General features: G+C 39.3%; 1 protein-coding gene across 1 annotated transcript in view; it reads left to right on the forward strand.

Moving 5' to 3' along the window:
• The first annotated feature begins 3024 nt into the window (after positions 1-3024).
• Positions 3025-14535, forward strand: part of LOC128248719 (max-like protein X) — a 31381-nt gene continuing 19870 nt past the window's right edge. Inside the window, exons 1-4 of the mRNA XM_089357424.1 lie at positions 3025-3084; positions 3321-3439; positions 10882-10933; positions 13611-13739. Coding sequence (XP_089213550.1) covers positions 3419-3439; positions 10882-10933; positions 13611-13739 — 202 coding nt within the window. The 5' untranslated portion in view covers positions 3025-3084; positions 3321-3418. The remainder of the gene's footprint in view (positions 3085-3320; positions 3440-10881; positions 10934-13610; positions 13740-14535) is intronic.

Consider the following 14535-nt stretch of genomic DNA (forward strand, 5'->3'; position numbering starts at 1 on the left):
TTTCCCTAAAATTTCTTTACTAATAATGCCAAGTTCTGATTTAGCTGGGTTAATAAGCCTACACTTAGGATTAGACAGGTAGTTCTTTTTATGGTCTTTGATAGTTATAAAGGCCTTTTTTTGGGGAGGACCTCTATTTTTTTTTATCTAATTTGAGTCTGGCAGCAATATTGCTAGCTTCTTTATTAATATCATTATAGGTTTGTGGTCTAGCCTTGGTGTAATTGTTGATGATGCTGTTATGTAGGAGTTGTGAATATGTGCTGTTCTCTACTAAGTAAAAGTTCTTGGTTTTAAGTCAGGAATGCCACTAGGTTAGTACAATGGTCCAATAGTATAGAAGGACTTTTCTTTTACCTTGCACAGTAGTACTGTTTTTTCTAAGGTCGATCTCATCTGGGCGTATCACCAGATTCCTTTAAATCCAGATGATATGCCAAAAATTGCTGTTACTACTCATTTTGGTTCATTTGAATTCCTTTCAACACCTTTTGGGTCGCGGAACACAGCTAGCACCTTTCAAAGGTTTATAGACAAGGTCATTTGCAGTCTCAACTTTATCTATGCTTACATTGATGAGTTACTCATTGCCAGTTCTACAAAGGAAGAGCATGTTCATCACATAATGCTTCTTTTTCAGTGTCTACACGGTTATCAAGTTAAAATGAACTTGGCGAAGTGTGTTTGGTTCTGCATCACTGGAATTTTCACTGACCACAAACCACTAATGATCACTCTCTTTGCCAAAATGGACAGGTACTCACCCAGAAAAAGAAGGCATTTAGACTACATATCACAGTCCACTAGTGACATTTGCCACATCGCTGGCACTGACAACATCACTGCCGATGCCTTATCTCGCCTGCCTATCAGTGCATTGTCGTCTCCTGTTTTGATTGATTTGGTTGCTATGGCTACTGACCAACCTTTCTTGGACTCTCTGGACGTCTCTTCACCACAGTTTTCTCGCTGCAAGTTTGAACACCTGCCTCTGCTTTTTTCTGAAGGAACTATTCTCTGTGATGTTTCTACTGGGTCACCACAACCCCTCGTTCCTGAAAATCACCGTCATGCTGTTTTTGAAGCACTGCTTTCACTGTCACACCCTGGCATTTCAGAAACAGTAAAGCTTATCTCAGCCCACTTTTTCTGGTCGAATATGCATCGGTCTGTTACTGCTTGGTCACGTGCCTGTTTACCATGTCAGTGTTCCAAGGTGCATCGTCATATGAGAGCACCTCTTGGACACTTCCAGCCACTGGACACCAGGTTTCATCACATACACATTGACCTGGTTGGTCCTTGGCTGGTCAGTTGCAGATTTACTTATATACTGAACTCTGCTTTAAAGACTGGAACTTTTCCTTGCCTGCACATTGTATTGCATTTCAGTTGTCTGTTTTTCTTCACTTTTTTTTACATATCACTTCCTTTTTCAGGACCTTACCTATTTATGTACATACTTTTGAATATTGTGTATATATACGTTAACTTGTTTCAATGTTCATACACATATGCACCACATTCTAGGATTTTAGTTGCTTTCTCATTGCTCCTGCATGCTAGCAACTCCAGCCTCTGCAAGCAACCCACCACTCTTGCAGGCTTACAACACTAGCCTCTGCAAGTGACCTACCACTCTTGCAGACTAACAACACTTTTTTTCCCACTACAAGTGACTTACTGCCCTTGCAGGCAAAGTCTTGACACTGCTCATGTCTCAGCAGCCAACATTGCATCTCAAGCACTTTGACTTTTGTATCCTGTGATTTCCAGTTTCCCGGACAGTTGTTATCACATGTGCATGTCAGACATTCTGTGTCTCAGACTATTTACATTTCTTAACTTTGCCTCGCCAGTGACTGTTCTGGAGAATAGACTTATGTTGTTATAGACACTGCATTCACATTTTCTCTCTTTCTGTATCATTGTACATATATCCTTTGTGCCATTTGATTGGACACCTTTCTTTGTTGAATGTTTTCCTTGTACATACTTGCATTGTATTTTTTTTTTCAATTGTTCATACAACTGTTTTGCCATGGTTTGTTCTTCTGTACCCTTTTAGTGCACATCTACTCCGCCTACACTACTCTTAATCTGCTTCCAGTCTAAGTGGGGGAGCCTCTGTAGGTACAGTTACCCCGCTTGACAGCAGGTTTAAAAGAAGCTTGCTAGATGGTGTAAGAGTGTGAGACTCAAGGCTTTAGGACACAAGGCTTTAGGACTTACTCTTTCTGCATCAGGACACAAGATTGTGAAGATGTAACCTTAATTGGCTCTTTCTCACACCACACGCCAGTAGCAGCTAACGCACAGGAGAAGACTATGCCTCCATGCATGAAACCATTTTCATTTATCATTCAGCTTGTGTATATAAGTGTGGCAACATATAAAGTCACAGCCTTGTTTTATGTATTCCTTGTACCAGGTTTCCTGTCAAATGATATTACAGCCTTCTGAATAGAGTTACATTAGATGGCTCCACAACCTATCCATCTATAAATGCTACATTGTTGAAAAGATCCTATATGCTATAGATCTTTCCTGCAATCAGACCTGGACACAATGCAGCAATGGATTACCAATTGACAATTCAAGCCAGCTGTGGACAAGTGCACTATCATTCATTTTGGAAGGCAAAACCCAACTTTAACATACTTTTCCAACAACACCAATCTTAAGAAATGTTAGTAAATATGAACTGGGTAATATTATCAACAACGACGATTTGCATTGGACAACCACACATGCTGGTAGCACCAAAACAGAGAGCTCTGTATATATTGTAAAGTTGTTGACATTGAGAAGTGCATCCAGCTGTGGAAACACTTCCAAAGTCAACAGCAGAGCATGATGCAGTCCTTGGACCTGTTGATATCCTGTCAAACCATCAAACCTATGCTAGAAGGGAACAATATATACATACATGTGTGTGTGTGTGTGTGTATGTACATATATTTATACACAGACTTCAGAATTTAAAATGAAGAACTTGATAAATAAAGGAAGGGAGGTAAAAAAAAAAAAAGTATAAACTGAAAGCAAATTTTAAATTGAGAGAAAAAAAATCATTACTGCCTGGTATTTTTTATTTTCTGCTAATTTTTAATATATTTTAGATTTTATCATAAAAATTATTTTGGAATAGATTTTAAAATATTGTCAAAAATTTATTACTCGCACTACATTTCACTTTTTTCCATGTTATTATCTTCTTGTAATTGTTTATTTTAAGTAAATTTTCAAAATCATGTTATGAATTTTTTTACATTTCTTTCCGTCTTAAATGTGAAAACCGAAATTTCTTTTTTCATCAGTGCCTTCCAGCTTTTGTGTATCCAGTTTACGAATATTCACGAAAACAGACGAACTTCTGGAGCCATGTTATAACATTTCTCCATTGTCGAAATTCCACATGGACGAAAGCAGAATACAGGTAAAGATATTTACTTAATTCTTTTTATCAGTCGCTAATTATTTTCTCTAATCTAAATTGATAAACATTACTTCTATGATGTAAGTTTTATGTGACGTTTGGAACTAATTAAATGGAACAATCAAGTAGTTTCGTGTAGGCATGTTTTCGTTTTATGATTGTGTGTATGGCAGATAAAGATGAAAACATTTTATTGTAACTGATTTCATAGCTTCTTTCTTTGTTGGGTGACTTGTAAGAATTATCTTGGACCTGCTTTGCTATATCTGTCCAGGATCAATACAGTTATCTTAATAAAGACGAACAAACGAAGGAGCCTTTACGCAGCCATTTAACATACTGGAAATAGCAACTAAATCTCTTTTAAATTATACCTTTATGTCGGTATGGTGCTATTTAAGGAAGATTCAGTTACTATTTCCAGTATGTTAAGGATACCCTGAGTAATGTAGTACCAGACATGTCCTTAAAAGGCGTACTGGTCATGGCTGGAGTGCCTTTATATATTGATATTTGTAAACAAGGCTGATCTCAAACTAAACAGACTGTTCATCTGCTAGAAACGGCAGGCAGCCAGAACTCTCTCAAGCCACACCCTACAATTCTAAAAGAAAGAAAGGACATTTTAGATAATGGGGTCCTATATTAAACGATCTTTGAATATAACTTGCAACTTTCACTTTCTCAAACTTTAGCTGGTATCAGTTGGAAAATTCCCTTAAGAGAGAGAGTTTAATCATGGTTGGGGGGTTAAATATGCAACAAACATACAAGAGATTAATTCTAGTGATTACCCCCCCCCCCTCCATAGTCTTGTACAAAATTAGACTGGTACGTAAGGATCAAAGCAAAACAATAACAATTGATAGTTGACTCGGTTTTGGTTCTCGGTTGTAGTCATATGAATTTCATTTTGTATAGGTATAAACGTCTCAGTTTTGGGAACATAATTAAGTGATGATTATGTAAATAGTTTCTGGAAATAGTTTTCCAGAATATTATGTGTATGTGTGTGTGTGCTTGTGCATATATATATGTAGTCTGTTGTAGTATTTCAGTTGATCAAAATGTAAACTCTATAATGTTCATATTGCTCTGAAGATCTTACACCCAGACTACTCAAAATGCAAACTTTTATTATTATATATGTTTTGTAATTTAAACTGAGTGCGACGTGAAACAATTGTAGGCAAGGTTAAATAATTAATAAATTAATCTATATTCATTGGATCTCTCCATTTTCAAACCTATTAATATATATTTATATATGGTGGAAGTCAACTGGTGACTGAGTAAGACCATGTATATGTTCCAAGAGCCCAAAGTCTAAGAAGTTACTGTGCATTAATTCATTTTGGGTTGATAAAGTGTGGCACAGAACGAAATCCACTTTTCAAAGTAGTCAGCTATAACAACATGGCACATCAGAAGTTGAGACCATGAGAAACCGACTAGAATGAATTTCAAATGAGAACTGCAGATTCTTCACTCCCATGTTAGTTAACCCATAGCTGGGACCCTAACAGGTGCTACTACCCTGAGTCTGAGTAGACTAGGGACAATAGTAGTCAACAGGTTATTCCACACTCCTCAAAACCCCAGAACTCTCATACCAGAAACTGCATCTGACGTGCGTGTGTATATGTATGTGTATACACACACACACACACTTAGCCATAAGAAATACAAAACAAAAATATGAAGATGAAAACTGGGAGGAGGAGTTTGCATTCAGCATTAAATATATGTGAATACATATTTTGTAATGGGATGAAGTGAATCTTATATATCGATTAATGAATTTTACTGCTTGAATATTTTTCCTTCAAGTAATCTACATAAGTCACTTGTATGCTGGAGCTGTTGACCATGATCTACATGATCCCTATAAACTGATATATATATATATATATATATATATGTGAATGTGTGAATATATATGTGTACATATATATTTATGTACACATATGTATATATACATGTGTGTGTGTGTGTATATATATATGTATATATATATATATATATTCGAGAAGAAAATGGATGTAAATAACAAGGAGAAACTCGTCGTTTTCACTGGTATGTCTTTAATTTAATTCATCATCATCATCATACGTCCGCTTTCCATGCTAGCATGGGTTGGACGATTTGACTGAGGACTGGCAAGCCAGAAGGTTGCACCAGGCTCCAATCTGATCTGGCAGAGTTTCTACAGCTGGATGCCCTTCCTAACGCCAACCACTCCGAGAGTGTAGTGGGTGCTTTTACATGCCACCGGCACGAGGGCCAGTTACATGGTACTGGCAACGGACACACTCAAAAAGGTGTTTTTTACGTGCCACCTGCACGGGAGCCAGTCCAGCAGCACTGGCAACGACCTCGCTTGAATGATTTTCTAACGTGCCACCAGCACAAGTGCTGGAAGGCGACGCTCGTAATGATTAAGCTCAAATGGTGCTACTTACGGGCCACTAGCACGGAAGCCAGACAGCTGCTCTAGCAATGAAACACGCTCGACAGTGTTGTTGTGCTCCACTGGCGTGGTGCCAGTGATCGAGTATGGTTCAATTACGATTTCACTTGCCCCAACAGGTCTTCGCAAGCAGAGTTTAGTGTCCAATGAAGGAGAGGTTGGTATGGGTGCCAGTCGTCGGATTTGGTTCGATTTCAATTTCAAATTTAAATTCAAAATTCAAAATTCACTTGCCTCAACAGGTCTTCGTAAGCAGAGTTTTTAGTGTCCAATGAAGTAAAGATACGGATTAGTGAGCTGGCTACACTTCTGGCAGAGATCACAGATTATGCTCTCACTTGCCTTGCCGGGTCTTCTCACGTACTGCATATTTCCAAAGGTCCTGGTCACTGGTCATTGCCTCGGTGAGGCCTAAAGTTCGAAGGTCATGAAACCAGCAAAAACGACGAGTTTCTCCTTGTTATTTACATCCATTTTCTTCTCGTATATAATCTAAAGTACGGTTTACCCACCGAACTACCTGCTACTGTGCAACTTTACAAAGGACTGTACCTACTCAGGTAATCACCAGGAGTGCCTTTGCATTTAATTATCCCTTAGAGGTTTTAAACTCCTCTAACTGATACCTACACAACTATATATATATATATATATATATATATATATATATATATACATACACACACACAGACACGCCCACACACAGGACTGTACCTACTCAGGTAATCACCAGGAGTGCCTTTGCATTTAATTATCCCTTAGAGGTTTTAAACTCCTCTAACTGATACCTACACAACTATATATATATATATATATATATATATATATATATATATACATACACACACACAGACACGCCCACACACAGGACTGTACCTACTCAGGTAATCACCAGGAGTGCCTTTGCATTTTATTATCCCTTAGAGGTTTTAAACTCCTCTAATTGATACCTACACAACTATATATATATATATATATATATATATATACACACACACACAGACACACCCACACACATACATATGGATATATATAAGTAATTATTTAAGCATTGGGTATGTGCCTAGTAGTTAGCTGGTGAAGTACATTCACTGCCTATGGCTACCTGACATCATCCATGGTATTTACACAAGCATAGCTGGATCTACCTCAGGAATTCCTCAGTGTTTGTTGAGTATTTAACAAATGATAGAGACAGAAAATGGAATATATGAGAAACTTTATTGCTCACAATAATCGTTTCAACCCATGCTGCATTGATCCCTCACAGGTGAGATAATGTACAACTGGTCGTGGTGTATCCCTTGGTGCAGAATTGTCTCATCAGGTGATTTTACATGGGGTATCCCATTAAATAAACCCTGTTTCACTTGGTTTTAATGCAGCATTTTATTAGCGACTTTAGAGACAGAATCTGTCCCTCGCAATTCCTGCCTAAAGGCTTAAATCTGCGGTCACTAAAAACATGCTGTATTAAAACTGAGCAAAACAGGGTATATTTAACGAGATACCTCTTGTAAAATCACCTGATAAGAGAATTCTGCATTGAGTGATGCACCACAACAAGTTGTACAGTATCCCATCCAGAAGGGATCAATGTAGGATGGGTTGAAATGATCGTTGTGAGCAACAAAGTTTCTTGTATATTCCATTTTCTGTCTCTATCACTTGTTATATATACGGGCACACATGCATGTTTCTATATGTATATGTGTAGCTCCAGGATACATCTCACAAATTCTTTAAGGTGCATCATCAGTGATATTTGTGGGGTTTTAGGGAGTTTTGAGTCTTGCATCATTAGACCCCTCATCCAGTCAACCCAGCTGGTATTGATAAAATTCCAACTTGCATCTCAGCAGTAGCAAACTAGGGGTTCCAAGTCCACTCAGCACTTTGCAGAATGAACACTCCACAAAACCCTGCCACTCTATTTCACTTGTCTAGTAGCATATCTGCCAACCTTGAGTTCTACACTGCTCTACTAGCTCCTGGTATTTGACAAGCTTTCTCTCATGAGCTTCCTTTGTTCTAATCAGGGCACAGTCAGCTCCCACAATATTACCTGTTTGGTGAAATTTGAGCAGATAACTCTGGTTGGGCAGAGTGTTGTTGGTATGTGCTCTGGGAACTTTGTTTGGCATGATCCACATTCAGCTGTGGAAAATAGGCACATTTCAGTGATGTTCCAGTGAACAGGGCTTCTTTCTGGATTTGAGATAAAATGTAGTGACCATGTAGCGCATAAAATGATGGTGTAGTGTATGCAGGTTGAAGGCTATTGTATGTTTGAGTTCTGCCAAATGCAAGCTTTCTTTTCAGGTACATGATGCTGCTGTTCCCCATCCCAGGGTCTTGCAGGCCCACACCTTCCACACCCTCAGAGTTGACACACTTAATGTAGGCACACTGAAAGGTAGGTCTGGTGAGATTGTTGAGATACTTGAACGGAAACATGTAGATTTGTGTTGCATCCAAGAAGTAAGGTGGAGAGGGAGTTCTGCTAGGTTCCTTAAAGGCAAAGAACACAGGTATAAGATTTTCTGGGCAAGGAACACTGACAGGGTCGGGAGCATGGGTATACTTCTTGCAGAGAAATGGGTTGATAAGGTAATCGAGGTAGTCAGAGTCTGTGATAGAATACTTAAGATTAGATTAGTGCTTCAGCATGGGTTAGCAACCATTATCTCGGCTTATGCCCCTCAGTTTTATGGCACCCTCTTGCAGACTACCTCATCGATGAATGACAGGGACCTTCTCTTTGTGGCTGGTGACTTCAATGGGCATGTTGGACAACATGCAGGGGGCGTACATGGAGGTTATGGTTTTGGTTCCCACGGTGAGGCGGAATCCAGGCTGCTGTAGTTCTGCGATGCAAATGATCTTATGGTTTGTAATACTAACTTCAGGAAACCTGCCATTCACCTATTCACCTACCATTCTGGTAGACACACTAGTCAAACTGATTACATCCTCACCAGGAAACAGGAAAGATGGCTACTTATAAATGCCAAAACCTTCCCAGGTGAAGAATGCACCCCACAATATAGATTAGTAGTTAGCGACTTCAGGATCAGGGCTAAATGGATGCCCAGAAGATGACCAGCATAGAGAAGAAGGGTTTGGAAGCTTAAGGATCTTGCGAATGGACAAAGATTTAGAGACGTGTTTTTATGTGCCACCGGCATGGAATCAGTCAGCCAGCATTGGCATCAGCTATGCACAAATGGTGCTTTTTACATGCCACTGGCATGGAAGCCAGTCAGGTGGCACTGGCAATGATCATGCACAAATGGTGCTTTTTACGTGCTAATCAGGCGGTACTGTCATAGGCCACAACAATGACTTCACTTGACTTGACAAGTCTTCGCAAGCACAGTTTGTTGCCCAATGATTGAAGGGTACTCTTAAATGGGCCTGTTATGCTGCACTGGCATAGGCCACGGTTACAGTCTCACTTGGCTTGCCAGGTCTTCTCAAGCATATATCTCCAAAGGTCTCGGACAAAATAGAGGAGGATATAGCATCACATGATGTGGAAAGCAACTAGAGGTTCCTACGGGATAACCTGTTGAGAGCTACTGACCAGATCTGTGGATGGTGCAAAGTCCCCTCTCAACCCAAGGTAACATGATGGTGGAACAATGTAGTTGACAGGGCCATTAGGGAAAAGAAACAGGCATGGAAGGACTGGAAGAACAGTGGTAGCAGGGAATTGTATCAGATTGCCAGAAGAGAAGCTAAGAGACAGGTTTCCTTGGACAGAGGAGAAGCAGATAAGAGAAAATTTGCAAATGTTCTGTGTCATGAGAACCAAAGACTTCAAGTGTTTCGTGTTGCAAGACAGTGTGTGAGAGAGAATTGTGATGTAGGAGAGAAATGTGTCCGCATGGATGATGGCTCACTTGCATTTAATGAGGCTGCAAAGAGAGAGACTTGGAGGCGCCACTATGTAGAAGACTTCTACGGGACAACCTGCTGAGGGCCACTGACCAGATCTGTGGGTGGTGCAAAGTCCCCTCTCAACCCAAAATAACGTGGTGGTGGAACAATGTTGTTGACAGGGCTGTTAGAGAAAAGAAACAGGCTTGGAAGGACTGGAAGAACGGTGGTAGCAGGGAATTGTATCAGACTGCCAGAAGGGAAGCTAGGAGACAGGTTTATTTAGCCAGAGGGGAAGCAGATAAGAAAAAAATTGCCAACGTTCTGCGCCGTGAGGACCAAAGACTTGAGGTATTTCGTGTTGCAAGACAGTGTGTGAGAGAATTGTGATGTCGTAGGAGAGAAATGTGTCCGCATGGATGATGGTTCACTTGCACTAAACGAGGCTGCAAAGAAAGAGGTTTGGAGACGCCACTACGAAAGATTGCTCAATAAAGAGGATGAATGGGAGAAAGAGAGACTGCCAAATGTCGACCCAACAGAGGGACCAGCTATCCAAGTTGACAGTACCTTGGTAGATAAAGCAATTAAGAGTATGAAGACAGGGAAAGCCCCCAGCCCATCAGGTATCACTGCAGAGATGCTCAAAATATCTGGCAGTGTCGGCTATAGCCTAGTCACCCGTATAGTTAACCAGGTGATACGAAGGAGTCATACCCAATGACTGGTGTAGCAGCACCATAGTCAACTGCTACAAAGGTAAAGGTGACGCTTTAGATACAAATAATTACAGAGGTATCAAGTTGTTGGATCAGGTAATGAAGGTCACTGAGAGGGTCATAGCCCAACTAATTAGGGAAAGAGTCAGTTTAGATGAGATGCAGTTTGGGTTTGTGCCAGGGAAAAGCACCACTGATGTTATATTTCTGGTAAGACAGATGCAGGAGAAATACCTAGCCAAAGATAAACCTCTGTACCTGGTTTTCATTTTGGGTTATGAATACAGTAACTTTATCTAAGACTTAATTGTTGAATTATATTGAAAAGTCTTAGCAGTTTATTTATTTATTCATTATTATTATTCTTTCAGAGACATCTGTCTGACAGTTCCTTTTGTGATACCAGTTTTGACCAATCCAGTAGTAAGTTAAGAATAACTCTGAGTGTGTGTGCTCTTTTTGATTCCATTTCCTCATTCTCAATATCATCCCTTCCCACTTTATTGTCTACCAATCTGTGCCTTTAGTTATCTCCCCCTCCTCTGAGTTAAGTCTTAGGACTGCCATACTTAATCTTTAACACCTCTTTTATTTCTTATCATTCTCATCTTCCTGCCATATCTGCTGTCCATGGCTTCCCCCACTCACTATAGCCACCTCCACATACCTCTGTCACCCATCTCTGTCACTGTCTCACCCCAACACTCCCTCACCCTGTATTCGATGTCCATTTCTGATATATTTACAGGCTTATTACAGTGCTGTTCTCTTCCCTTTCTGTCACTTATCCTCTCCTGCTTCCTGAGTCACTCCAATTCTTTCACTCCTCCCATACTATTTGTCATCAACCACTCCTCCACATTAACCTCTTCACCCATCTCTAACCATCTGTCACTTTCCTCTTTTTTATTTTTTAAATACATTATTTTTAGGATTGTTTAATATGGTAGGGTGTGATCTAAGGGAGATTTAGTTGTTTTTAACAGGTTTAACTCCCTCGTTGGCTTGGAGATTGTTTGTTACTATTAGGTATGCTATCAAGCAGCTATTAAAGAATGAATGCTTTTTTGACTCATCCTTTAAAATTCTATCTTTTAGTATATGTACAGAATGGTAAAAGTGAAAGTGTTTTTTATCATTTGGTTAAATTATGTATTTTCAGTGTAGAATATAATTACTCTGGAAGAATTACTTACTTTTGACATTCAGTTCAGTAACATGCTATTATTTATTCTCTTGCACAGACACACATAACTACATTAAAAACATTCAGTTTAGCCTTGTCTCTATTCTCATCGCATCTGTAGTCTGCTAAGAGAGACTGATGTTGTTTGGTATATTGGTTAAAATATGCTACACATTACAGACATCATACAAAGTCAAACATTCCATTCAAGTATATCCATAATTGTCAGCAGACACTATTTATTCCTAATCTGTTTCTAAGTTCTTCAAGTTTTGTACAATATTTTACAATAATTTAACAATAATATTGTGAAACTTCCCTTTTGCTTACATTATTCTATATATATATGTATTGCATCTATTTGTTTGAAGTATGTCAGTATACATTTCAGTGAATATATTTTTACAATATTTTTTGCTGCAATGTCATAGGAAGGTTAACAAGGAAAACAGCTTTTGTGTGTGATAGATGCACAGGTACAATAAACACCAAAAATGTACAGAAAATAGACTCCATCAACTGCCATGAGGGTAAGCTAGAGGTAGTAGATAGCTGATGTTATCTAGGTGATCAAGTTAGTAGCAGAGGTGGAAGTTCCAACAGCATAGCTCTCAGAATAAGATTAGGCTTGGCAAAATTTAGAGAGCGCCTGCCTTTGCTGGCAACAAAGGGCCTTTCTCTGAGAGTGAAGGCAGATTGTATGATACCTGTATGTGAACAACTATGCTACATGGCAGTGAAACATGGGCTGTGACAACCAAGGACATGCATAGGCTTGAAATCAATGAAGCCAGTATGGTTTGCTAGATATGCAATGTCAGTGTGCATGTTCAACAGAGTGTAAGCATCTTGAGAGAAAAGTTGGGCATAAGAGGCATCAGATGTGGTGTGCAAGAGAGGTGAATGCACTGATATGGTCATGTGATGCATATGGACAAAGACAGCTGTGTAAAGAAGTGTCGGTCCCTAACTGTAGAGGGAACCTGTGGTAGAGGTAGACTCAGGAAGACATGGGGTGAGGTGGTGAAGCATGATCTCTGAAATTTGGGCCTCACAGAGGCAATAGCTAGTGACCGAAACCTTAGGCGATATGCTGTGCTTGAGAAGACCCATCAAGCCAAGTGAAATGGCAGTTGTGGCTGATGCTGGTGTCGCATAACCAGCACCCATGCAGGTGCATGTATAAAAGCACCATTTGAACGCTGAGCTTCACGGAGGCAAAGTGGTTGAGCTCCTTTTGAATGTTGGGCCTCGAAGAGGCAATGACTGAGACCTTTGGAATTATGTTTTGCTTGAGAAGAAGACCCATCAAGCCAAATAAAATCGCAGTCGTGGCAGGTACCGGTGTCACACAATTGGCACCCGTGCCAGTGGTACGTAAAGGCACCTTTTGAGTGTTGGGGCTCATGGAGGCAAGGACTGAGATCAATTGGCATTATGCTTTGCTTGAGAAGACCCATCAAGCCAAGTAAAACTACAGTTGTGGCAGATACCAGTTTCATGCAAATGGCACCTGGGCTGGTGGTACGTAAAGTACCCATTACACTCTGGGAGTAGCTGGTGTTAGGAAGGGCATCCAGCCATAGAAACCATGCCAAAACAGATTGGAGCCTGGTGCATCCTTCTAGCTTGCCAGCCCTGATCAAACCGTCCAACCCATGCCAGCATGGACAACGGACCTTAAATGATGATGATGATGATTAGTGTGTTTAATTTCAAAAATTTATTATTGGTATATGCTCAGTTATATTATATATATGGTAAATACAGTCTTTTATTTCTATCAATTATTCTACCTCATTAAGTTTGGTATGGTAAAGGTCTTCTTTCAGATTTCACATCTATTACTTTGTTTTGTTTTGGGGATACTATTTTTATAAAGAAACGTATGCAAAAATGTTTATATTATTTCAGTTATGGATAGTGATTTAAAAATTGAAGCAAGTCCAACTGGAAGCCAACGATTTCCTTTCTCACACAACAATAGTTCAGGTTCCATTGCACCTGGATGCGTCTCATCTGCATCTTCTGCATACAACACAGGTCAGTTATTGAATGCTTTTCATTATTTCATTTATTGAAACTGTATTAAAACTAATCGAAAGAAAATTAACATGTATTGATTTGGAATGTGGTTAATTTTATTAAATAAAGAAAAGTTAGAAAGCCATTATAGATGAAATCCTCAATGCAATCTTATATTAAAAATCAGTGGTTTTCTCCATTAAATCAATACTTAATCCACTTAGTACCTCAACTGAGGCTGCTCTTACTAAAGTGTTTATATTTAAAACTGAAATCTCAATAAAACTCGCATATGATATTTCGGTTGGTCAACACTACCCATATTATATAAGCCAACACCAACATATTAAAAAAAAAAATAGATATACTTCACTAAGCCTCTCCAAAATTTTGTTTAGATTGAACTTTGACTGAAATAGAAAGTTACTCATTAAAAATGTATCTATGCTAAGTTTTAACCTTTGTTGTTATCAGGTGCCTTATTCCAGCCTACATACAGGTTTAGGGACTGTATGGGGTGTTTGGGCTAAATTTGACTTTTTTTATGTCTCCCTTTTTCTGGAACAGCTTGATGTATTGGTGAACAGTCAGTGACATCGAAAAGCAAAAGGTTTAATCCTCATATAGTTGAGAAAAAGTTAGCTGAACAGGCAGCCATTTGAATATTGATAAAGAGTTACCTGTATCGTAATGATTCACACTAGGTATCAAAATGCTCACATCATGACTGCTGCTCAATATTCTGTGAACACTGTAAAGGCTCTAAGACATAACATGGACAATTGTAATAAAGATTACAAAGCTGTGGCTTGAC

This window comes from Octopus bimaculoides, chromosome 9 (assembly GCF_046866305.1).
Source record: "Octopus bimaculoides isolate indiv1 chromosome 9, ASM4686630v1, whole genome shotgun sequence".
In the NCBI taxonomy this organism is placed as follows: Eukaryota; Metazoa; Mollusca; class Cephalopoda; order Octopoda; family Octopodidae; genus Octopus; species Octopus bimaculoides.